Source organism: Lepidochelys kempii, chromosome 1, assembly GCF_965140285.1.
Source record: "Lepidochelys kempii isolate rLepKem1 chromosome 1, rLepKem1.hap1, whole genome shotgun sequence".
Lineage (NCBI taxonomy): Eukaryota > Metazoa > Chordata > Testudines > Cheloniidae > Lepidochelys > Lepidochelys kempii.
Window position 1 is genome coordinate 296,030,433 of NC_136380.1, and position 24,576 is coordinate 296,055,008.

Here is a 24,576-nt window from a genome sequence, read left to right on the forward strand (position 1 = left end):
ATACCAGGATACAGGTAAAGCCAAAGATGAAGGCTCCTAGCGCTCTCAGAATAAGGAGAACAGCTGAAGTACACAGCCTGAAAGAGGTCTGTCTGATTCTAAAAACCCCAGAATAAGGATAATAATAAGTATGCATCCGATGAAGTGAGCTGTAGCTCATGAAAGCTTTATGCTCAAATAAATTGGTTAGTCTCTAAGGTGCCACAAGTACTCCTTTTCTTTTTGCGAATACAGACTAACACAGCTGTTACTCTGAAACCAGAATAAGGATGAAATTCACCTCAGTTGGGGCCTGAGCCAAGCTTAAAGATGACACTTCAGAACCAAAGGAACATCTCTCTTAGATAAAGGAGGCTAGTGACAGACAACACTGGCTGTCAGGTCTAGTGAAACACTTTTTTCTCCAGAACAGACTAAAGCAGGAGTGCCCTCTCAGACGCTCAAGTGAGAGAGTCACAAAGGCACTAAGAGTCAAGGTTTCACCTGGACAGCCTATAAGAGCTGAGGCATCTGTTGTCAGAACAGAGGCATTAGGCACTCAAACTTATTAGGCATTTCACAACGTAGAATAATAGAATCATAGAAGATTAGGGTTGGAAGAGACCTCAGGAGGTCATCTAGTCCAACCCCCTGCTCACAGCAGGACCAACCCCAACTAAATCATCCCAGCCAGGGCTTTGTCAAGCCAGACCTTAAAAAGCTCTAAGGATGCAGAGATTCCACCACCTCACTAGGTAACCCATTCCAGTGCTTCACCACCCTCCTAGTGAAATAGTGTTTCCTAATATCCAACCTAGAGCTCCCCCACTGCAACTTGAGACCATTGCTCCTTGTTCTGTCATCTGCCACCACTGAGAACAGCCGAGCTCCATCCTCTTTGGAACCCCCCTTCAGGTATCAAATCCCCCCTCATTCTTCTCTTCTGCAGACTAAATAAGCCCAGTTCCCTCAGTCTCTCCTCATAAGTCATGTGCCCCAGACCTCTAATCATTTTTGTTGCCCTCCACTGGACTCTTTCCAATTTGTCCACATCCTTTCTGTAGTGGAGGGCTCAAAAGTGGATGCAATACTCCAAATGTGGCCTCACCAGTGCCAAATAGAGGAGAATAATCACTTCCCTAGATCTGCTGGCAATGCTCCTACTAATGCAGCCCAATATACTGTTAGCCTTCTTGGCAACAAGGGCACACTGTTGACTCATATCCAGCTTCTTGTCCACTGTAATCCCCACTGTAAACTTCTGACTTTCATATCCAAGGACTCATTCAACTCTGACTTTCAGCTGGATCAATAAACTTCAAATGCTTCATAGCTTACACTGTTCTCAAGGAAAAGATGTCAGCACCTCAATATCAACCAGCTCCACCTATGCCAAGTCTCTGGCTCTAGGAATGCTTGGAACTGAGCAATTTGCAAGACCTGATTTAAGAATCTTGGTCTTTGTCTAGATTAGGAAAAGAAGTTGAGATTAAATTGGGGTTAGCCACCACATTAGCATTACTTACTTACTTATTAACTGTCACTGTAGGAAACATGATAGGAGAAGTGAATGATGACCCTATCAAAATAAATATTTGCAACTGGCAGAACAAGTAATGGACAAACCAACATTTACAAAAGAAAATCTGAACAAGAGCAAGAAGAGAGCACAGATCTACATCAGCACCATTTTGCTAATTTTAAAAAAGGATAAGCAATCCAAAAAAGAAAAGAACAAGCATGCAACCTCCTGCTCTTGCCAACACAATACATTTGTTGTGAGTCAACAGAACAACAGGGGAATCGGGACGTTTAAAAATACCCTTAATTTTAAATTTTAGAATACCCTCATTTTATATACAGAAGCATAGCTGCTATATGAAATAAATAACTTCCTGTGGTGGGATCAACCAACTGCTTAAAATAAGATTCTATGAAAAAAAATGGATTATTGGAATATATAGTTATTTTTAGATGTAGTATTAGTTTATGGCATGCCTTCAAAAGTGTTTTACAGTAGTGTGGTACTATATACCATGTAAGTTTATAAATAGATCCTTGGAGCACATCCAAGTTTCTTATTAGTAAACCTTATTGCAACTATGTTGGTTCTACTTAACACCCAATTAAGAGAGTTTATTAAAACCATCTGTCTTCATATACTATAATTATTTAAGATGATGTAATTAACAAACATATAACAAATTATAATTCAATATAATTTCAAATGTTTACATATCTAGACATGGCATTTGATGTTGTTCTTCATTAACTATTACGCAGACTGCCTCAGTTTTAGGGGACAGCAAAACCAGAAAAGCTAGCAACTTTTGAATAAAAATTTCCAAGTATAATATTTCTGGACATCTGTCTTACAGAAAAGGTGAACACAAAGACCATGAAGCACAATTTTTGACACTTAACCTTAATATACTTTAATATACTTCCAAGTTCCAATCATAAAAAATAATGCTTGTCTTCTTTATTCTCAATTTTATTCTTTTGGGAGAATCCATTTATTTGTATTTTAGCAATAATAAAGATTTAATGGGCACTACTGTTACCCAATTTGGCCCAACATCAAAGTTTTGTAAAAACTAGCTTAACACAATATACAAACATAAAAATTCCTCTGCCATGTTCGTAATGCAAATATTGCTGCATTCAGTTGAAGTATTAAAAAAAAAAGAAGAAGAAAGAATTTGAGCAGAAACCAGACCATAAACTGAAGTGGAACTAACTAGTCTAATTGCCCCCCGCCGCCGTCCATTTCTGTCACCTGGAAATAAACAGCAAATATGAGCAAAATAAACCATATTTTAAAATTCTTCCAATTTGAATAATACAAGTTATCTGAAACCTTCTTAAGGAAATCTGTTGTGTTATATTAACATGATAGGCTTCAGAGTAACAGCCGTGTTAGTCTGTATTCTCAAAAAGAAAAGGAGTACTTGTAGCACCTTAGAGACTAACCAATTTATTTGAGCATAAGCTTTCGTGAGCTACAGCTCATTTCATCGGATGCATCCGATGAAGTGAGCTGTAGCTCACAAAAGCTTATGCTCAAATAAATTGGTTAGTCTCTAAGGTGCCACAAGTACTCCTTTTCTTATTAACATGATAGAATCCCCTCAAGCAAACAATGAAATGTCAAATCCCTTTCAGATATACTATATTATACACTACCGAGCACCAAACAAATCTAGGACACAGAGGAAGTGTTTACACATAATAGAAGTGTAGCCAGAAGTAATTTTGCTACACATTAATATAGCATATCATGCCCTCTAGTGGAAAAAAACAAAAAATGTTGTGTGCAAACCTAGCTACTATAATGTAAACTCTTAATTGAATCAAAGTTGTCCAGAGCTTCCAGCATCCCTTAAACTTTCCCTAGGCTTCCAATGTTTCTGAATCACCAGCACATTTTCATAATCTATAATATTTCTTTGCTGATTCCAGTTCTTAATAACTCCAGCATTGTTTTCTCTTGCCAAATAAGTTAAAGGGCTTGATTAAAAAAATTCTACAATCTTTGTCTATTCTACAACCCACACTTCCTTTTTCTTAATGCTTTTCTTCCTTCTTACCCCCAAGTTTTATCACAAATATCCTTGATTTAGTATCCTACTGTATTTTCTTGAAAGCAATTAACTGGAAAGTAGTTCAAAGTCACATTCTGGTACAACTTATGTGGAAACCATTTTGATGCTTTAAGAGACTTAGACTTTGCTACTGGCAGTGCACAGTTAAAAACAGTTTCATAATTTCAAAATTACCTTAACAAAATCTCTATCAGTTTTCTCCTTCCATTCGTCTCCAAATACAGTAGAAAATGATCCTAAAGCTTTAAGCATAAAAAAAACCATTAGTAAAAATGAGCTGAACATTTTCATTTGATTTTCTACCAATTGACAATGGAAATAAAGATTCAACAATACTATAGACCACTCAGAAGTTTTCTTTTTTCTTAGAGTAATTTTGCAGTAAGATGTAGTAAACCACTGTAATCGCTGTTGCAAAACACTCAACTGACTGCTGTTGCAGTAGTACAGTTTATTAAGGCACAAGAAAATATTTGAATGGTCTAAACTTTGTGTACCCTTGCCTTGTACCTTAAAGAGTCATGACATGCTTTTCTAGAATTTTTTTGACAAAAGTATGAAGTGGTTTCTTAGTTTTAAATCTCATGTCAGCAACTAGTTTTTGCTTGTACATGGTAAAGAGTAAAGATGTTCCCAGCTGTTTAGCATGCTACCTAGGCAAAACTTCTCTTGAAGCTTTCAAGAAGCCAACACAATGGCTAGACAACACTACCACTTACTAAAATATTAGTATTTTGTATGGAAGCTTTATGGTAATTCCTGGCTGCTTTGTGGGAACAAGCAAGTAATATTACATCAAACTTTCTGGCCTATCACTCCTTGAAAGCAGCAAAGAGTAGTTCACAGGATTTCCCTTGACAGGAAAATAACTGTTTTGCATCTTGGAAGTCTGCGATTAGTGTCAATATGAAGCTGTATAAAACAGTATTTGGTTCACAGTATATTTTTATTGTAAAAAATTGTTACAATTTTCAGCTGAAAATTATGAAGCAGCATTTGACATCTTATAGAATCCAAGACCAAGGCTTCTACAGCATTTGGCATGCAAGGCCTAATTAAATATTTTGAGGATACAAACAAGTTCTTTAAAACAATCCTACTGATAAGATGGGAAACAAGGTTTTGTATTCCCATCATGTTCTTAGGTTACATAACAGAACTTAAACTTGAAATGAAACACTAATGTTAAAAAACTGAGACAGTACTCCTGAAAGAGAAAGGCTGTCCTAACACATGCAAGATAAGAGTTATCTCAAACTTTTAAACTGGAATAAATCCTAAGAGGTTAACAAAATTGAAAAAATATAACTAGAAATGTTACATCACAAAAAAGAGAATTAACACAATTCACAAACTACGATGAAAACTATATATATGCTTAAATATTACTCTGATTAATAATAAACCTTGCACTATAGAGACACGAAATCTTCCAAAATCTCATAACTTTAGATAAAATTCACCAGCTATCACTTATTCACACTGGAAATTGTTGTCACAAAATTAAAATTAAAATATTTGTACAGAAATTTTAAATAGTTACAAACTTCTCATATTCAATCACTAAATCTAACAAATTCACCATTATTGTGCTGTGATAGTGCACAAATGCCACATTCAGGCTTTGAGCCCCATTTTTCAAGGTGCTGTAAAAACACACACAAAAACCAGTATCTTTGGACCAATGTGTTTACAATCTAAAATGACAAAAAGATATGCAGACTTAAAATGATTCTTCAGAAATACCAAAATATTCCATCTCTGATCTGTTAGTGAGTAACAGATTACAGGATGGACAGCAGAAGCAGATACCTTTGTCTCAGGTGATCTGCATTAAGAGAGTTAGAACCTGAACAGATTTGGTAATGGCCAGTTGCAACAACTCGAGAAAATAAGTATTCCCTCACTACTTGGGTAAGGAAATAGGACACATCTGTCTTTTGCATTGATCAGAATGCTGCTGGATGTATTAGACAGTAGGTGAAAGTAAAATGCTAGTGGAAGAACAGAATATGTCTATTACAAATTTGCCTCTCTCCAGTCCCAAAGATTATTCATTTGCTATTGGTAGCGATGGCCTAGAACTTTACCTCAAATACTTCTCAGCTGAGAAAGACCATAACAGAAAGAACAGCTAGTACAGGACACCTATGAAACAACCATATGTAAACACAGGTTTGACCTTTAAAAGTTAACAATGGAGGACTAGCCCTGAGTGTCCAAGAAGGTATGAAACAAAAGAACATTCAAACCTTGCTGAAGCACCTTTCTCATTTCTGTAAAAGCTACTTTGAAGAAGGAATTGTCCTGACTCTCAGCAGAGTGACCATTCAGATTCAGAATCTAAGGATGGGCCTCTGGGAAGGACTAATTAGGGGACTAAAATTAACTTTAGCAACTCTTTAAACATTCCTTCCACTTGGGAGTCCTTGTGACTGGCCCAGATGCAGACAATGTATTGGTCTGGTCAAATGTGAGGGACATCCTATTAAGAAAAAACACAATAAAAGGACAGGCACACAACCCAAAAAATCTGAAAGAGAAATTAGACCACCACTAATATATTATTGACATGAAAAACTTTGTACATACTACAAATGATTAAGGAAATAAAAAAGTTTATAATATTTTAAAAAATGAGTATATAATGTGTCTCACATATACTCTGCCCCACAATTGAAGGAAAACAAGTAAAAAGATAGTAATTTTGATGCACTATTTTGCAAGAATATGTACATGCATGCATGCATGCGTACGCGTGCACACACACACACACACACAGTATCTATTATTAGGGGGATCCCAAAATATTATTTTGCTAAAGAATGCTCATTTGATGATTTATGTAGATAAAATTAACTTTGGAAAACATTACTATCTCTTGTTAGAGAAGCTTTGTACAGAACAAAAATTAAAATAGTGAATGATTCCTTTTTTCTGTAAACTAGGAGTTACATTTTATCCTATTGTCATTCAGTGAGATTACAGGATGGTTTGATCATATATTTGCTTACAAAAGGACATAAAGCAAAGAACAAGAAGGCCTAGCAGCCAACACACTGGTCAATCTATCCAGGAGAAATAATTCAGTATTGAAATAGTTTTGTGAAATACAACTTCTTAATACTAAAAATGCAAGCAGGCCAATTAAATATTTCTTAAATCCAGATTGAGATCATTTTAATGATACTGAGGTCTGATTTCTAAATGATTTCACTGTCATTAGGAACTAAAATAAATCTTTTTGTATCAGAATACAAACTCAGTGTGTCATTTCTGAGATGCTTCTATTTTTAATATGTAATTTACATTAAAATGCACATCTTTTACAAATCTGCAAAGTCCTATGTATTCATCAGGAAAACAAACAACACACAAGTCCAGACATCATAGGCTAAATGAAAATCTAATGCTAAAAATGTACCACTTAACTCAAGTAATTTTAAAATACCACTGAAAACCCAATTCTTAAGTTTCACTAAATTAAACTGTTTAATGATAAAGTCTCTAAAACATATATATGTTCACTGAATAAAAAGGTAATTTTCATATTCAAAGCCTGATGTGAAGCACAAATTATGAAATAATTAAAAAAGAAAAAACTAAGTATCAAGTTAATTTCTCTTCAGTAAATTATTTAAAATTTACTATAAATGAAGAATGATGATTATTCAAAACTGAAAGAAGCTACAAAAATATATTTGCATCTTTTCTGCTCAGGTATTAAAAATGTTATATACAGTAAAAATAGAATTCAACTTAAAACTTACTGTCATCAAACACCCCAGCATTAGCGAGCAATAGAGTGATGATTTTAGGGTCCTTTTCAAGCTGCATGACATGCTTGCTTTCATTTGACAGAAGAGTGCACACATTAATAGCAAAGTCCACTTCATTTGGGAGTCCAGATAACAGTGAAAGCACCAATTTATTATAGTCATTCGGTGAATTAAAGTCCATAGACAGCCCATAGCTTTGACGAAGATAATCTAACCAAGACAAAAAAAAAGAAAAGAAAAAGTGAGAACAATGTTTCTGAAGCCACAAAATGAATATTCTGGCTGACACAGTAAGTAAAATAATAATAATTCTCTTAATTTAAATAATTCATGGCATTAAATCAACTTTTCCAACATTTCATTTGTTTTTTCCATCTTCTTTTGGTCCAGAACATTGACTCCATTCCCATCGGTTGTGGATCTTGCCAGTTACTTATTCATTTCAGAATGAAACATTGCAATCTATGCTCTACTAGAGGAGAACCTTGAAAACCACTCAAACTTCAGCTAGGACAGAATGCAGTCCAATTATTTAGAGATACAACATTATTTATTTGTATTATCATAACACCTAAGACCCCAGGGCCTAACTGTACGAGGTGCTGGTGTACAATACAGAACAAAAAAAAAGACAGTCCTGGCCCCAAAGAGCTTACAATCTAAGTGGACTGTATTGGCATCAAATTTGTGCCTGTGTTCCAGTCAAGATTTGCATTTTGATCTGAAGAGCCCCATATGGTATGGATTCTCTGGCTACATTATGGACCACCTGGCTCCTCAAGTTGTAAGCCAGAAACTGAGATCAGAAGAACCCAGATTTAAACATCTGTGAGTTGCAGGGAGACCACTATTGGTGAAAACTCTGAAATTTGCTCCTTTACTTGGCCCAATAGATCCTGAGTTTGTTGATTTTCAAAGAATATCACTTCAAGGCCTATCTGTTTACCCAAACTCTGGAGGCACTGGGGTTATTTATGGATTTGGAGGTTTTCTTGTTTTTTGTTTTGTTTTTTGGGTAACAGGAGAAAATATTTTATGTTAGATAATGATTTGACTGACATAAAGTGTTGATGTTTTTAATAACACTGTAAATGCATTTAAGGACTGTCCCAGTTAAAACATGGAAAATTAAAATAAATATCACAACAATCTTTCTCAAAAATGTAATTTACCTGACACACTGTGTTGCTGGTAATTGTAGGAAGATGGAATTGCACCTATAGGAAGTTGTGGCTTTGGATTGCCTGGTTGTACCTCATCATCATCCTCCCCAAAATGATGTACTTTCTCGTACTTTTCTAGATAGCTGAAATTAAGAAAGCAAAGATTTTTAATATTTACCAACTAACTCCCCTGTCCTCTAAGAGTTGAACTGCTGAAGGAAACAGCAGCAACTGTAGAAAAAGATGTTTAGTGAAAGCAACAGTTAAACTGTGGTATATAATACAAAACCATGAATCAGACTGACAAAAGGTGATACAGCCAGATAAGTGGAATCATGATTTAGATAAGAAATTTGTTTATATTTGCCAATAATACTCGTTGGCTAAAAGTTATAGTGTAACTAGCCACCTTGTAACTAAGCCCATTTTGTTTTTCTGTGGATCAGTTTTTGCTTTTGTTACCCGACGTATTTTTGTATGTGCTTTTATTACCTGCAGGTAGAAGTAATTACAAATTACTACAAGAAATGTCATCAGAAATATTTTGCATAGTTTACCATTAGAAGCATAATATGGAGAAGAGTAGGCAACATAGACATAATCAACAGGCTACATGCATCCAATGAAGTGAGCTGTAGCTCACGAAAGCTTATGCTCAAATAAATTTGTTAGTCTCTAAGGTGCCACAAGTCCTCCGTTTCTTTTTGAAGTTAAAAGTAGTGGTTCCTAAAGAAAATACTAAATACAACATGTGGACGCTGAAAATGCTAAGACTCAGTAGCAACCTAAATGACACTATCGGAACTCCGTTAGAATCTCTCATGCAGTAACGCAGACAGAATGTGATAATTTATGAGGTGACAGGCTATGTCAAAAGGGATAGGAAAACAGAAACCATATACACTAATGGCTGGATACATCAAACTGGTGGTAACAAGGCACACTGTTAATGTGTACCTTATGATGTACAATAATAACTCCTTGCTTAACATTGTAGTTATGTTCTTGAAAAATGCGACTTCAAGCGAAACTATGTTAAGCGAATCTAATTTCCCCATAAGAATTAATGTAAATAGGGGAAGGTGTTAGGTTCCAGGGAAATTTTTTTCTCCAGACAAAAGACATTAAAAAAGCATTTTCATAAAGAGACAGTAGGATTTGTGTGTTTGATGGGAAGAGGCAGTAGGGAGGGGGATTTGGAGCTTTGGGGAAGGAGTGGAGTGGGGGGTGGGCCTGGAGCAGAGCCAGGGGTTGAACACCCCCCAAGCATTTTGGAAAGAACAGCAAGAGGAGCAGCCAGACTATCCACCCTCTTTCTCCCTCTGACTCCAAAACCTCAACCAAGCTTCACAATCATTGCTGAGTACAGTATTAAATTGTTTGTTTAAAATTTGCGGGTACCTAAAAATTTTAGAATGGAGGTGTGGACCCCTTTGGAAATTCAACCTGTCATTTGCAAACCCCCTGCCACAGAAGTCTTAGACTGAAAACTGACTGAACAGAATCAGCTATAAATGTTGCAATGCTCGGCACAGCATTTGACACAGCGAGAGTAAGGGCGCTAAACCTTGGGCTTCTACAATAATGACAACACTTCTGAGTTTTGACCTGCAGGTGGGGGTATGCAAATACTTTTGATTGATGAGAAAAACTGAATGCCTTTTCTGGGATCTGAAACTTTATTTTCATAGTCACTTTTCATGGACCCCTGAGACAGTCTGCGGACCAGATGAAAACCACTGGCCTAATTTTAAGCGTGAGACTATTTTCATTGACTTTAATGGGACTACTCCCATGCTTAGAATTAGAACGATGCTTAAATTCCTTCCCAAACCAGAGCCTAAAAGTCGTAAACATATCTTTAAATTTCAACCAAATATAATTTTGATAATAAAAAGCTTTATTAAAGGTTGAAATTAATCTCATAAGAGGAAGAAAATTAAGAGTTAAAAAGGGCTGTGAGTAGGTGTTGCATAAAACAATTATGATTAATCAGATGTACAGTACTTTGAACACATAAAGCACTATGTAAATGATAAGTATTATTAGATGACCCACTGCTGGGAAACCATCTTTATTACATAGGCTCCATATGGCAAGTTAAGGACCTAGCAGAAATCTTAACTATAACACTTTGCTTTTGCTGATTAGAATAAATTTATATTTAAATACAGTTGCTTCTATATTTCTTCAAAATAAAGATCCTCACTGATGCTATTTACCTTTTCATTTAATGTCTTAAAAAGAGCAGACCCCCAAAATTAGGAGTAACTGAATTTTCTTTCCACTTTACGTCAAATGTTAACATTTCCCTTCCCACAATCTTTAGGACTTAAATGTTCAGTTCTTCCCTTTCAGCTCATTTTCCTTCCGCTTCTGACTTCTTTTCCTCCCCTTGAGCCTTTTAATCAAAATATCAACCAAATACTATTTATAGCTTACATATGTCAAGAGGTGCTTTTTAGCATGTGCATTTTCAACAACATGGCTCTGAGCAAAATGAAAAAATGACTGCAGCTCCTTTTTAAATAACTTCACTCTTTGCTGGAGTGATGGGACATTTAAAAAGACTAATACTTTAGAAAAATCCACACAATTACATACTTTTTCAGTATTTCTTTTGGTGAAATACAATAAAAGGAAAGGAGATGCAACACAATAGAAGCTTTACTTTTCTTTATGATCAGCCACCATCAAAGTTCATTACTCTAATCACTTCCATTCCCTAGCAATGAGTTGTTATGCATTCTATACTGAATGTTGCATCGCTGGATGCATCAGGCAGGAAGAACACAAAGATTAGAAGCGATTTTTTTGTTTTCCAAGGCCTTGTTCAATTTACAACTTTTAAACAATTTTCTGGTAATCTTTTTTAAATGGTTAATGCATTTTTTAAAGAGAATGTAACAACCAAGTCAAAGAACCATGTGCAAACCCTGCACAAGAGGTAGCCTTGAACAACACGTGGGATCAAATGGTCTAAAAGTAGTGGGGAGAGATGTACTGAATAACTATGCAAATTGGTTTTCCAGTAATACAAAAATTAACAGCATGGCATCAATAAATGAATGCAAAGTGGTTACTTCTAAATAAACAGTGAGATTTGGTACGTTCATTGCCGAGTGTACATGGCTAAAAAAGAGCACAAAGCTGTACTTGAATGGTTGACTTTAGACTGGCAGACAGGAAACAGTGTGACGAATCATGGGATACTTGTCCCATAATTCCACACATTCCAAAATATATCTGAACTGGTTTTCCCGAGGAACTATTTAAATTCTCTAACATGGCTTTAAAACAAGGCTTGAGATGAATTAGATCAAGCATTAACTTCCAAATGTGAAAGCTAGGAATTCATGCTTTCATATGATCTGAAAAAAACCCTCATCTTTCCAGTCATATAAAGCATTCATTTCTAGCTCTGGGGTTTTGCAAGATATGTAAACTAAGATCATGTTCTGACTACCATCTTCTTTGAATCCAGAAATGATTTAGTGACCTCTAGCTGAAGAACCATTGGAGTTAGACACCAGTGCTTTATTTCATATCCCAGTGTAAATTCCCAGGTTTCTGAGTTAGACATTAGTATTTTATATTCAGATTAGGGCTGTCAAGATTAAAAAAAAATAATTATGATTAATCGCACTGTTAAACAATAATAGAATACAATTTATTTAAATATTTTTGGATGTTTACTACATTTTCAAATATATTAATTTCAATTACAACACAGAATACAAAAAGTGTACAGTGCTCACTTTATATTACAAATATTTGCACTGTAAAAAACAAAAAAATTGTATTTTTCAATTCATCTCAACAAGTATTATAGTGCAATCTCTTTATCATGAAAGTTGAACTTACAAATGTAGAATTATGTAAAAAAACCCCAGCATTTAAAAATAAAACAAATGTAAAACTTTAGAGCCTACAAATCCACTCAGTCCTACCTCTTGGTCAGCCAGTCACTCAGACAAACAAGGTTGGTTTCAATTTGCAGAAGACAATGCTGCCTGCTTCTTGTTTCCAAAGTCACCTGAAAGTGAGAACAGGCATTCGCATGGCACTGTTGTGGCCAGCGTTGCAAGACATTTACGTGACAGAGGCGTTAAAGATTCATATGTCCCTTCATGCTTCAACCACCCTTCCAGAGGACATGAGTCCATGATGATGATGTGTTCTGCTTGATAACAATCCAAAGCAGTGCGGACCGATGCATGTTCATTTTCATCCTCTGAGTATGATGTCACCAGCAGAAGGTTGATTTTCTTTTTTGGTGTTCGGGTTCTGTAGTTTCCGCATCAAAGTGTTGCTCTTTTCAGATTTCTGAACACATGCTCCACACCTTGTCCCTCTCAAAATTTGCAAGGCACTTCAGATTCTTAAATCTTGAGTCGAGTGCTGTAGCTATCTTTAGAAATCTCACATCGGTACCCTCTTTGCGTTTTGTCAAATCTGCAGTGAAAGTGTTCTTAAAATGAACAACATGTGCTGAGTCATCATCCGAGACTACTATAATATGAAATATATGGAAGAAGGCGGGTTCAACAAAGCCGGAAACAGACAATTCTCCCCCAAGGAATTCAGTCACAAATTTAATTAATGCATTTTTTTTTAAATGAGCGTCGTCAGCATGGAAGCATGTCCTCTAGAATGGTGGCTGAAGCATGAAGGGGTATAGGAATGTTTAGCATATCTGGCATGTTAATACCTTGAAATGCTGGCTACAAAAGTGCCATGCAAACACCTGTTCTCACTTTCTGATGACATAAATAAGAAGTGGGCAGCATTATTTACCATAAATGTAAACAAACTTGTTTGTCTTAGTGATTGGCCGAACAAGAAGTAGGACTGAGTGGACTTGTAGGCAATAAAGTTTTGCATTTTTTTGTTTTTGAATGCAGTTATTGCAGTTATATAACAAAAAAAAGTCTACATTTGTAAACTGCACTTTCACAATAAAGTATTTCACTACAGTACTTATATGAGGTGAATTGAACAATACTATTTCTTTTGTTTATCATTTTTACAGTGCAAATATTTGTAATAAAAATAATAATATAAAGCAAGTAGTGTATACTTCGTATTCTGTGTTGTAATTGAAATCAATATATTTGAAAATGTAGAAAAACATCCAAAAATATTTCATAAGTTTCAGTTGGTATGCTACTGTTTAACAGTGCGATTAAAACCAAGATTAATCACGATTAATTTTGCTGAGCTAATCGTGTGAGTTAACTGTGATTAATCGATAGCCCTAATTTAGATACATTACTATTGGCTGCTAAAAATCACAACGGGAAAAACTGTTGTATAGGTGCCTAGATAGTGAATCAGCCTACATTTTTTTTTAGAGACATTAAAGTATTTCCAGCCTCGGGTTCTGGAGAAGTTAATAAGCAAATGTCAGTCCCTGGCAACTATTCTAATATTTTTTTCAATTAAAAAATATTGTTGGGCTCTAACTTTAAAAACCCAAAAGACAAAGAAAATCCAGTGCTATGGAAATTAGATTTTTTACTCAGCTTCATCAAACTCAACTCATCCACTTGCCTCCGAGAGCAAATTAAAAAAAACAAACAAAATAACCAAAAAGCAAAACAAACAAACAAAAAATAAAATAAAACCAGGTCAGTAAATTTGTATTAGTTTTTTCATCATTGTCACAATAAGGGAGAAAGTGTATATTAAAACCTGGCCTGTTAAAGACTGCTTTCACTCCCAATATTGATAGCAAAGGAGACACAAAATCAAGCCCTGATCCTGAAAACTCTTATGCACATGCTGAATTTTACTTCTATAAGGCCTCACACAAAGTGCACTGAAGTCAAGGAAATTTACCCCACTGATTTAGCATCAGGCTCATGAGTAGTCCCAATGGGACTAATCCAGTAATAAAATTAAGCCTGTGTTTTCAGGATCGGGGGACCAGACTTAACCTTACATTTCCTGATTTTTTGCTGGTTTGCCTCAAAAGCGTTTGCAACCTGATTTTTAGTTTTAGAATGTTATGTTACTAAAATAGATTATTGTTTTTATCAAAATGATGAGGAAATTAGCTTTATGAAAGTGACTAATATTTTTGCCTATTTAAACTACATATTTCAATAACATAAAGCAACTTTTTATTTTATCAGAAAGTGTAAATAAAACTTGTGTTAAGAAATTTGAAAAACAGTTAACAGGAAGAAGTCCAGATAGTATATGAGCCAGTTGCATACGGAATTTACCAAGAATGGTGGCCATGAATTGGTATGTACCGTTCTCAAGCTGTGGTCTGTGGTGCTGTGTGAAACTGTTTCTCTCACAATACCATATACAACTGTATCTCTCTAGGTTTTTTGTACTACACCCACCAGCATTTTATCTGAGTAAAAAGTGTCAGTCTTCAGTCGTCTTGCTATTTGTAGGCCTACTCCAACACTTCAAGCTTTCCTTTAGATTTTTTTTTGACCAACTAAATCAGGACACAAAAAGTTGATTACATGCCTACTAACCGAGAGCTTATACAACAGATGAGGAAGTCCCAACTACAGATGTCTAGGCCAACACTAGTGAAAATCCCAGCTTCCTTCCTCTTATCTTTACTTTCAGCTACCAAGAAAAAGACTTAAAATTCTTATCAGAGTGCTGCATCCGAGTCCTTCCTGAAACTCTTTTTCTTACCAGCCTGTATCTAGCATACGTCTGAAAATATTAAGTAGCACCCTCCCCTTCACCTCTGATGGAAGAGGGGAAGCGCTCACACTCTCTCTTCCCACCTTCCACTGCTCCCTACTTATTGTCCCGTCCCAGCAGCTACCTGATTATCTGGAGGGAAGGGGGAAATTTCTCAGTGAGGTATGGATTTCACATTATTCAGTCTTCTGGCTGCTGTGCATGTGTTGATGGAAGTGGAAATCACTGTATGCCTTTCCTAGCTTCTGAGCCTCATTTTTGAGCCTACTCCCATGTATATGGCTCCAAGTTACTCCCCCGTGAGTAGCCCCAAGTCCTGCCCCTGCTGCTGCTCATAATTCTTCTTAGTAGCAACCAAGTGAAAATGAAGTTTACTAACATGTAACTGAAGTTCTTTGTCATAAGTCTCTGTATATTTCCACTTGTAGCATATGCACCTTGATCCCACAACATGCAGAGACCACTTGAAGTGGGATGATTCTTGTCAGTTTCAATGTTGCCCGCATGATTTTGAACAGGAACACTGAAGCTGACAAGACTTGTTAGTTTTTCTCTGCAATTACTTAATAATGCAATGAACAGCAGGAGAAGCACGAGAGCAGTCTGTCTGCAGACTCAGGAAGATTGCACTGTCAATTCACATTTAGTTCATACTTAAGTTATTTTATCAACCCAGAAAGGCTAGAAACATTCCTAACCCATCATTCTTCACATTCCTTTTCTATGAAAAATTAAATGAGATATACCTAGGTGGAATGGGCTAGTGGAAATACAGTGCAGCTCCAAACCCTGTCAATAATGTCAATAAGCTTAATGAAAGCTTAAATTCTGTAAAAATGTATGGCTTAGCCCACTTCCTCCAATCTCGCCATGGTCAAAGAAAGTTTCTTGCTATTGGCAATTAGTTTTCAAAATCTCAACGCAACTGAAATTTTTTGCATTCCACACGTCTGCTTCATGGCTTTGTTGGATGTTTCTGTGGTGAAAATTCAACTCTGAACAAAATTTGCAAATAGCATCAAATCTAGAGGAGATAACACACTTGTGGTATGAGAGGAAAGAATCAAACTTCTATATGACCTTGAGAGAACTTGAGCACTGACAACTACAAAAAACAAGGGAGATTTGGGACTATAGGAAAAACTGTAAGGACCTACACTTATGGATAGGTAATAAACAACACATACACAAAAATGTGGGAGATTAACGAAGTACACAGCTTCATCCATAATATTAAAAGCTTAATTTACTTCTTGTCTAATTAAAACTAGTCTAGAATTACTTCACCATGTAACCAAGCAGTATAATTACAAACGGGAAGATATGGGATAGAGCGGAATGATGAGCCATCTAAGGATGTCCACCTGAAGCAGTAGTTCACAATATGAAAATGCTGAAGAACCACAGGAGCATACTATCTGTAGCTTTATATAGCACCTATCATGGTGATATCACAACTCTGACAGTAGGGTATAGGTTTAAAACAACTGAATTCTGTATAATTACCACCTCACAAAAAGAGAGCCTTGACTTTATTATTCTTCAGTCTTTGTTGACCTGAAATGAAGAACTGACTATTCTATTACTATCTACAAGTTAAAATTAAAAAGCCACAAACTTTTAAAGGTTAATTATCTTTCTGCATCTCAGGACAATAAAGTGCACTGCTCCTATTTTCCTGACACACTGACAGAGAGCAGAGCCACTCATGGCTTTGAAGTTTAATAAGGAACTTGAGAATAACTCTCTCAACATTGAACTTTCTAAATTGATGTGAAACAAATACAACCAGGCTTTTATCAGCCAAAGTTCCAAAGGCAAAAATTATTTAGCAATGTGGACCCTGCCAAAGTTTCTTAGAAGAAAAGAGGAAGATCCTTGGTTCTCTTCTCTGATGCAGCTGTATCCTGTCTGACTCAAGTTGCTAGACTCCACCTCTACTCCCCACAACACATTCCTTTTAAGGGCCTATCTACACCATCAAACTGAGCCAGTGCTGAAAATTGCTGAGCCACTAGTACAGGTAGGACTTTGTCAATAGGGCTGAAAATGACTTTTACTCAGTTTGCTAGTCTAGGTGGACAATAATGTGCTGTGGGGAACAAATTCCCGCGAGCTGGCCCCACCTTGCTACTTTAGAAATTCCTGGAGTCTTGTAGACGGCTTTCTTCCTCCTTCTAGCTGAAAGAATATTAATCCCCTTCCCTGACAACTGCTGTGGTCTACACAACCCATTTTTTTGAGATTTACTCCTCCAATATTTACAGCAGACTAGGTATTAGTACTGTATTTTCATCTCTCCCAAGAAGTTCACATTTCTGATCCATCTATTTTTTGTTTCTGCTGTTATTATTTAAAGTTTAAACAGCCCCAAAACATATTGATCAGGTTTCCTGGCTGTAAAGGAACTGTGGTATTTGGCTCACTAGGAGGCACAGATGAGTGAGTCATCCATGGAACCTGCTGGTATGGCTGCCATAATTTGCCTAGAAAGGAAGTTATGCATGATTGATTTATGGGGTTAACTGTTAAAGTAAGTGACAGCTGGTGAATTATCTTAAAGCTTCGGAGATCTTGAGCCACCTACTCTACAGAATCTCCACAAGAAGCCTGATGCTTACAACAGCAGAGGCTAGAATGGAATAAAATAATTTAAAGAATTTGTTTAATACATCTCTTTCTGATATAAAACAACTCACTGATCTGGCCAGATGCCAGGAAGCAGAGATTCTGCTGGTTTCCAGTAATGTTATAAACTCTAAGAACTTATTTTTGTTAAGTTCCACTTTTCTTTTTTGCACTGAAAGATATGGTGCAAATCACAGCACAAAGATGATGGCAGAGAAGAGCACTACCAAAGGCATCCAAATTTAGGGCAGACAGGCCATACATACACCTTTTGATGACATTAGCATATCGACTGTCAAGACAAAAACCAGGGAAAGAAGAACACAAAGATCCCAAATCCCAGAATAATCTACCTCAAAGAGGTAAATACAGAAAGAGCCCTCAAAGTAGTTCTTGTCGCCAATTTCCACAAGATGATAGAGCAAATGCTGCTACTTGTGGAACAAATGTACATCAGAAGGGGAGAGACATAAGATTAATGAGGAAGGAAAGAACAAGAAGTTGGAGGAAACATAGCAATGACAGGAAGGATAAGAGAAGACAGCAGATGTTTACTGCCATGATGGAGACTTCTGAGTGTTCAATGGTAAGCAGATCTTTGACTTGAACATAGATATCTACGATAGTTTGAATTTCCTGATGAATTTTTTAGGCTGCTTGTTAGATGGGGAGAGTGTTTCTTTTTGGTGGCATATTTTCCAGGACAGTGCTGTATTTCTGGTGTGTTGGGTCAGTACCGTCTACCTTTCAACATAAAAAGTTGTCTGCTGTGCTGTTGTAGCCATGTGGGTCCAAAGATATTAGAAAGACAAAGTGGATAAGGTAATATCTTTTATTGAACCCACTTCCGCTTTCAAGTTTACACAGTGGTCTTCTTCAAAGCTTGTCTCTCTCATCAACAAAAGTTAGTCCAATAAAATATATTACCTCACCCACCCTGTGTCTCCACCAAAAAAGTTGGCTTTTGTTGTTTTGATTTTTAAATTCATGTCTCCCTTTTTGTACAGCAGCTGTAATATAGGTATAAGCTTCATAATTAGGTTGTACAGAGGTTGATAAGGATTCGAAGGTAAACATGCAAGTGCTGGAGAAAGAAGGGAAAATTAGTTTTCTTATTTCTAATAGTGGTTTCTTCTAGAAGAGATCCACTGCTTTAGACAGATGTCACAACTTCAAAATATTTTTGTCCATGTCAGTGGAATAGAGGCGCAACCCCCCATCTTCCATATTTTTTTTTAACCTAAAAGTTCCTCCTGTTGGCATGGTTGCTGAAGCAAATACACCTTCCCCAGGCAAATACTTCAAAAGCTTAGGAGACATACAACTAGAACAATTAGCATTTACAATAGGGTTACAATACAGTTTAAATGGAACAAATAAACACAACTGTTGTGTTGATATAATCAAAGTGCCATTTTTGGCCCTATTTGGCATTTCCTGTTATCCTGAATTGAAGGAAGACAAAAGAATCCCATGCTACATCGGCCTACAAGGAATATTACATACACATAAAGTGGGCCTGTTCAGAGCACTGGATTCATACTAAGGGCAAACAAAATTACAGGAGGCATGCAAACATTTAAATAGTCGTTAATAAGGATTCTGGGATAGGCATATTATTGTAAGATTTTATATGGAGAGATCTATTACACCTTCAATTTGTGAGATTGTTTCTGGGCCACACTAGCTGTATCCATTTAATAAAAGCCATAGAATGATGAGTCCTACTCCTCTTAATCTTCCTTCCCCAAACCACACTTTTAGTAAAGTAATGACAGAGAGCATTCTTATCCGATTTCTTTGGCACTGGCAGTCAGTGAATTTCCAAAATCCACATTCAGGTTGTCGGGCTAGAGCACCTCTTTGCTTCATTCCAGGCATTTATGTAGCATTCTCCATTCTGTTCAGAGAGGTTATGAATCATAAGCAGCAAGGACAGTGGAAATGTAATTCAGGTAATTGCTGTTCACATGATATCTCCACCTCCCCTTCAGTCGTCTAAAAACACCACTCTGTTGCTGCTTCAGTGACAGCTGAACTGCTGCTTATCATCCTGGTCTTGGATTCATCAAGCAAGGCAGCAAAAGGCAGGCAGGATTCTGGGATCTGGATAAGAAATCCTATAATCTTGGGTTCCCAAAAGGGTTAACCCATTCTGAAAAAACACCCACGTACTTTGTGTCAGCAGCAAGGACTGATACAGAACAGAAGAGCCACCTGGATTTCCCCAAACTGCACTGATACAAAAATATCAGTGTAGCCTGGCAGGTGTGTACACATTAAACAGAAATCACACACAATTATGTCTGGGAAAAGCTGTATGCACGCTCTGAAATGGTTTTTGCTTTAATTGCGTGTGAGAATACCTGGTTGCACCTCAGAGTAGGGACTGTGTTAATTTTTAGTCTTGCCTACACTAGAGAATTATATTATGTGGCTGATCCAATGCAAGTTGCAACAGTGCAATACACCCACCCTAGTCATCCTGTTTCAGGTAAACTATTGCCCTACATCTGTACATAATACTCCCTGTAAATGTTGCAACACCATTGGATTATGGGAACCTATCCCATAGTTCCTAGTATTGCTCTGTGCAGCAAATGCATAACTGACAATACTATAATGAATGTGTCTACAGTATAAGAAAGTTTGCAATAAACATATTTTATATTAGAATACACTTAACTAAAACAACATATATTATACAACATCTATACTGCATAAAAAAAATATTTTAAAATATTTAGGTCGTTAACAAATGACAAACGCAACCTTAATTTTGCCGCCTTGTGAAGATACATTATGGTATTGTCTTTAATTACACAATCACATACTATTTTTTCCACAAGAGCCCTGCCTCATTCGGTGCACAGGGTGGGATGGTGCTCAGGTTGTTTAACCTGTATAATATGTAAATGTACAAGCACTTATGTTTTTCGAATAAGAAATACAAAGATTCTTTACAAAATATAAAAATAACCCTGAATTGTATAAATTATCATTCCTACAGTTCAATAATTCAAAACATAGCCAGTGATTAAAATAGATTTTAAAGCTTGGGGAGTGATTTCCATTAAAACTTACTTACTCGTTTTGCCAAATACAAGCATCTACAAGAAGCTGCTAACAACTTACAAATATAAAAACACATATTAGGGATGCTAAAAATGCTTCAGAGATTCTTTTTGCTCAGGAGATTTTTAAAAAAGATTCAAATATTAGTATACTCAATTTCTTGTGTGCTTTGACCATCACAAATATAATTACCACGTGCTAAGAATGTATTTATGTAGTCATGCATCTATGTGTATGAAGACCTGTTAGCCCAAGTGTATTTCTAGAATTTAAACAGAAGTTGTATATGGCTGCCAATAGTTTACAAACTTTTAGTCTTTTCCTTTATATTGTACATTACAAAAACAAATCCTGATCCGAACAGTTAATTACATACATATCAAATACTAAATTAAGTATAGAAAGAACATTTTAATATGTTTCAAAGTAGATAAATCTGAAATAGGTATTAACTATAATTTACTAATTAGTCCTCATTTGTCTCTTCTGAATATTGTAAACATTCAAATTATAGTACTAAAAGCTTTTAAAAAAGCAAAAGAAAAATCCATATGACTACAGTGCAAGCTTTCCTATTATGTTCTGTTGGTGACATGAGCCTAGAGGGTTACCTTCGCTACAGGAGTCAGTTTCTATGGTAGCTCAGTCCTAGGCCTCTCCTACATTTAAACTAAAAATTATACTAAGTAGTATCAAATTATGGAGGTGATTATTTGTTGTCTTTAGTTCATAACTATTTTTTAACATGTAAATAGACACAGATAAGGCTCCCAGTAAGGAAAACAAAAAACAAAAACAGAACTTCCCTTGTGCATTTTCAAGGGCCTCATTAAAAATTATCAGAAAAACTATTCCAACTATAAATAGCATGGTTTCATGAAAAAATTGAATAATAATTTCATGATATAAAAGTGGAATATGTTGAAAGAGTTTGGGCCAGATGGTCAGCTGGTATAAATCAGCATAAATTCACCCTTTAATGGTATATGTCAATATACGCCAACCCAGGATCTGACTCCTTGTGCTGTGTTGTGACTTACAGTTGTTTTGACAACTCAGAAAGGACACAAGACGCAATTATAAAAGCCACAGAATATCTTAAAATAAATTATGATAAGCAGTCATTCCATCACTTTAATGCTTAGAAATTTAGTTACAATGTTCTTATGTCATTCGTATAAGGGCTATGTTGAATTCACCAAACCAATCTTAATTATAATGATCATTTGCATAGATGAATCTCTTACATTTATGAAGGAGAAATGTATGGTTAGGGTTTTTTTGCCTCAAATGAGCTCTATAGCTCTTTGCTTGTAAGAGCACATTATTTCATAGCAGAGATAGTTACGTGCTCTACTGCTTAAACTTTTAAACACAAAAGCATTTACCTGGCTGAACTATGAGGAAGTTCTGCTCACATAAAACATTAAGGAGTCGAATAAGATCAGAACCTACTCCTGGCTCCCAGTGCCCTGGCAAGCTCCTAGGTGCCTCAGAATCGTTGGGCTGTCTCGCTACTTAGCTTGCAAGATAGCAAGAATTAACAGGAAAGGAAGAATTTAGGAATGCTGTTGTGTTCTGAAAGCTGGTGGATGGTCAGGCAGTAAGCTCTGGGACCCTGTGGAATTTAGCTCCAGACAGCATTAGGAACTAGGGGTAGCAATGATCCAATTGGGTTCTTAGAAGTTGTTAGGTGCTTAAGAGACTTGTTTAAATCTCTGCAAGGCATCTCTGCAGACAATGATAAGTCAATAAAAAAAACACTTCAAATAACTATTACTTCAAAACCAATTTTCCAATAAACTACTACGTACAAGTATGTTTATGAAATCTACATATGTGAATTTGTGCGTTTATAAACTTTGATACATGAGGGAAAACAGGCTGAAAAATAATTACACTTTCAAAATTTTAAAAACTCAAAAGTGACCAAGATAGATACTACCTTTGAAACTAGCAAAAATTATCCTAATATTCCATAGTGACCACAAGTTTCATAGGTATAAATTTTAATAAGACCAAGTTATGGATTAGCATCAAAGAAGTAACTCACTTTGTGCAGTAATGATGGCTCTTTGAGATGTGTGTCTCTATTGCTGCAGCACTGAAGGTGCATCCCTGCACAGCTGATTGGAGAACTTCAGTAGCAGTGTCCACTGGTCCCGCACATGCACTGGATCTTCTCGTGCTGCGCAACGAGGCTAGCTGGCACGCGGTGGCTAACCATCCTCAGTTCCTTATCTACAGAGAGTCATAGAGAACTCTGAAGTAGAGGGGAGGAGGGCAGGAAGTGGAGCACCCATAGGGACACACATCTCAAAGAACCATCATTACGGCACCAGGTGAGTAACTTCTTTTTCTTCTTCAAACAGTGACCCTATGGTTGCTTCACTGTAGGTGACTCCTGAGCAGTACCCCCCTTGGAGGGCTGGGACTTTGGTGTCAGGTTTGTCACAGATGGCATCGGAGGCAGAGTCCCCGGTGATTGCATAACGTTCTACAAAGGTGTGGACTGACGCCCATGTTGCAACTCTGCAGATCTCTGTGATAGGGACATCCTTGAGGAAGGCAACAGATAAGGAGATCAATCTCATGGAATGTGTACAGATTGAGTCCGAATTTGCACTGTCTGATGCAATTCAAGACCCACTTGGATAGTCTTTGGGCTGATATCGCTGAGCTCTTACATCTTTCCACCATAGAGAGAAATAGTCTAAGGGACTTCCTGAAGGCCTTTGTCCTATCGAGGTAGAATACAAGGGCTCTCCTAACATCTAGGGTATGCAGAATGGCCTCCCTATTGTCTTGGTGAGGCTTGAGGTAGAAGGCGGGAAGGTGAATAGACTGATTCATGTGAAACGAGGAGGTCACTTTAGAGATGAACCTTGGATGCAGCCTAAGTGTAACCTTGTCAGGGAAGAATATTGTGTAGGGGGGATGCACCATCAGAACTGATATTTCCCTTATCCTTCTAGCTGAGGTAATTGCAACCAGAAAGATCATTTTCATCAATAGGTATGTTAGCGAACAGGTGGCCACAGGTTTGACAGGTGGTCTAATCAGCCCTTTCAACACTAAGCTTAGATCCCACAAGGGGGTAGGAAGTTGAGGTTGAGTGAAGAGGTTTGTTATTCCCTTAAGAAACCTTTTAGTGGGTGGGTACGAAAGAACTGAGTACCCCTCTACTGATTGGTGAAATGCTATAATAGCTGCTGGGTGGACCCTAAGAGATCTCAGAGATAACCCTGATTTTTTAAGGGTCAGGGCATATTCCAGAATGTGTGGAAGAGTTGCCAACACTGGAGAGATTTGTTGGGATGTGCACGAAATCTGGAACCCGAACCATTTCTTCCAGTAAGTAAGTCGTGTAGACTTTCTACTGTGTAGTAGAACCTCTTGCACTTCCTTTGAGCATGAACTTTCTAGGTGTTGGAACCACATAGGAGCCATGCTTTGAGTCGAAGTATTCCCAAGTTGGTGCTTTGTCCTGAGAGAGAAGGTGCAGAGTGGCCGGAATGGAGATCAGTGGGGACATCGTGAACTGCATCAGATAAGGGTACCAGGTCTTTCTCGGTCACGTGGCAGCAAGCTAAATTACATAAGCTCCGTCCCTCTTTATCTTTAGCAGCACCTTCAGCAGAAGAAGAAATGGAGGGAAGGCGTAAAGTA

General features: G+C 36.8%; 1 protein-coding gene across 1 annotated transcript in view; it reads right to left on the reverse strand.

Annotated features, from left to right (window-relative positions):
* ARID2 (AT-rich interaction domain 2) overlaps positions 1 to 24,576 on the reverse strand; it is a 166,747-nt gene that overhangs the window by 80,945 nt on the left and 61,226 nt on the right. Inside the window, exons 4-6 of the mRNA XM_073327994.2 lie at positions 8,536 to 8,669; positions 7,355 to 7,573; positions 3,759 to 3,826 (exon numbers count right to left, since the gene is read on the reverse strand). Of these exons, the coding sequence (XP_073184095.2) occupies positions 3,759 to 3,826; positions 7,355 to 7,573; positions 8,536 to 8,669 (421 nt within the window). The remainder of the gene's footprint in view (positions 1 to 3,758; positions 3,827 to 7,354; positions 7,574 to 8,535; positions 8,670 to 24,576) is intronic.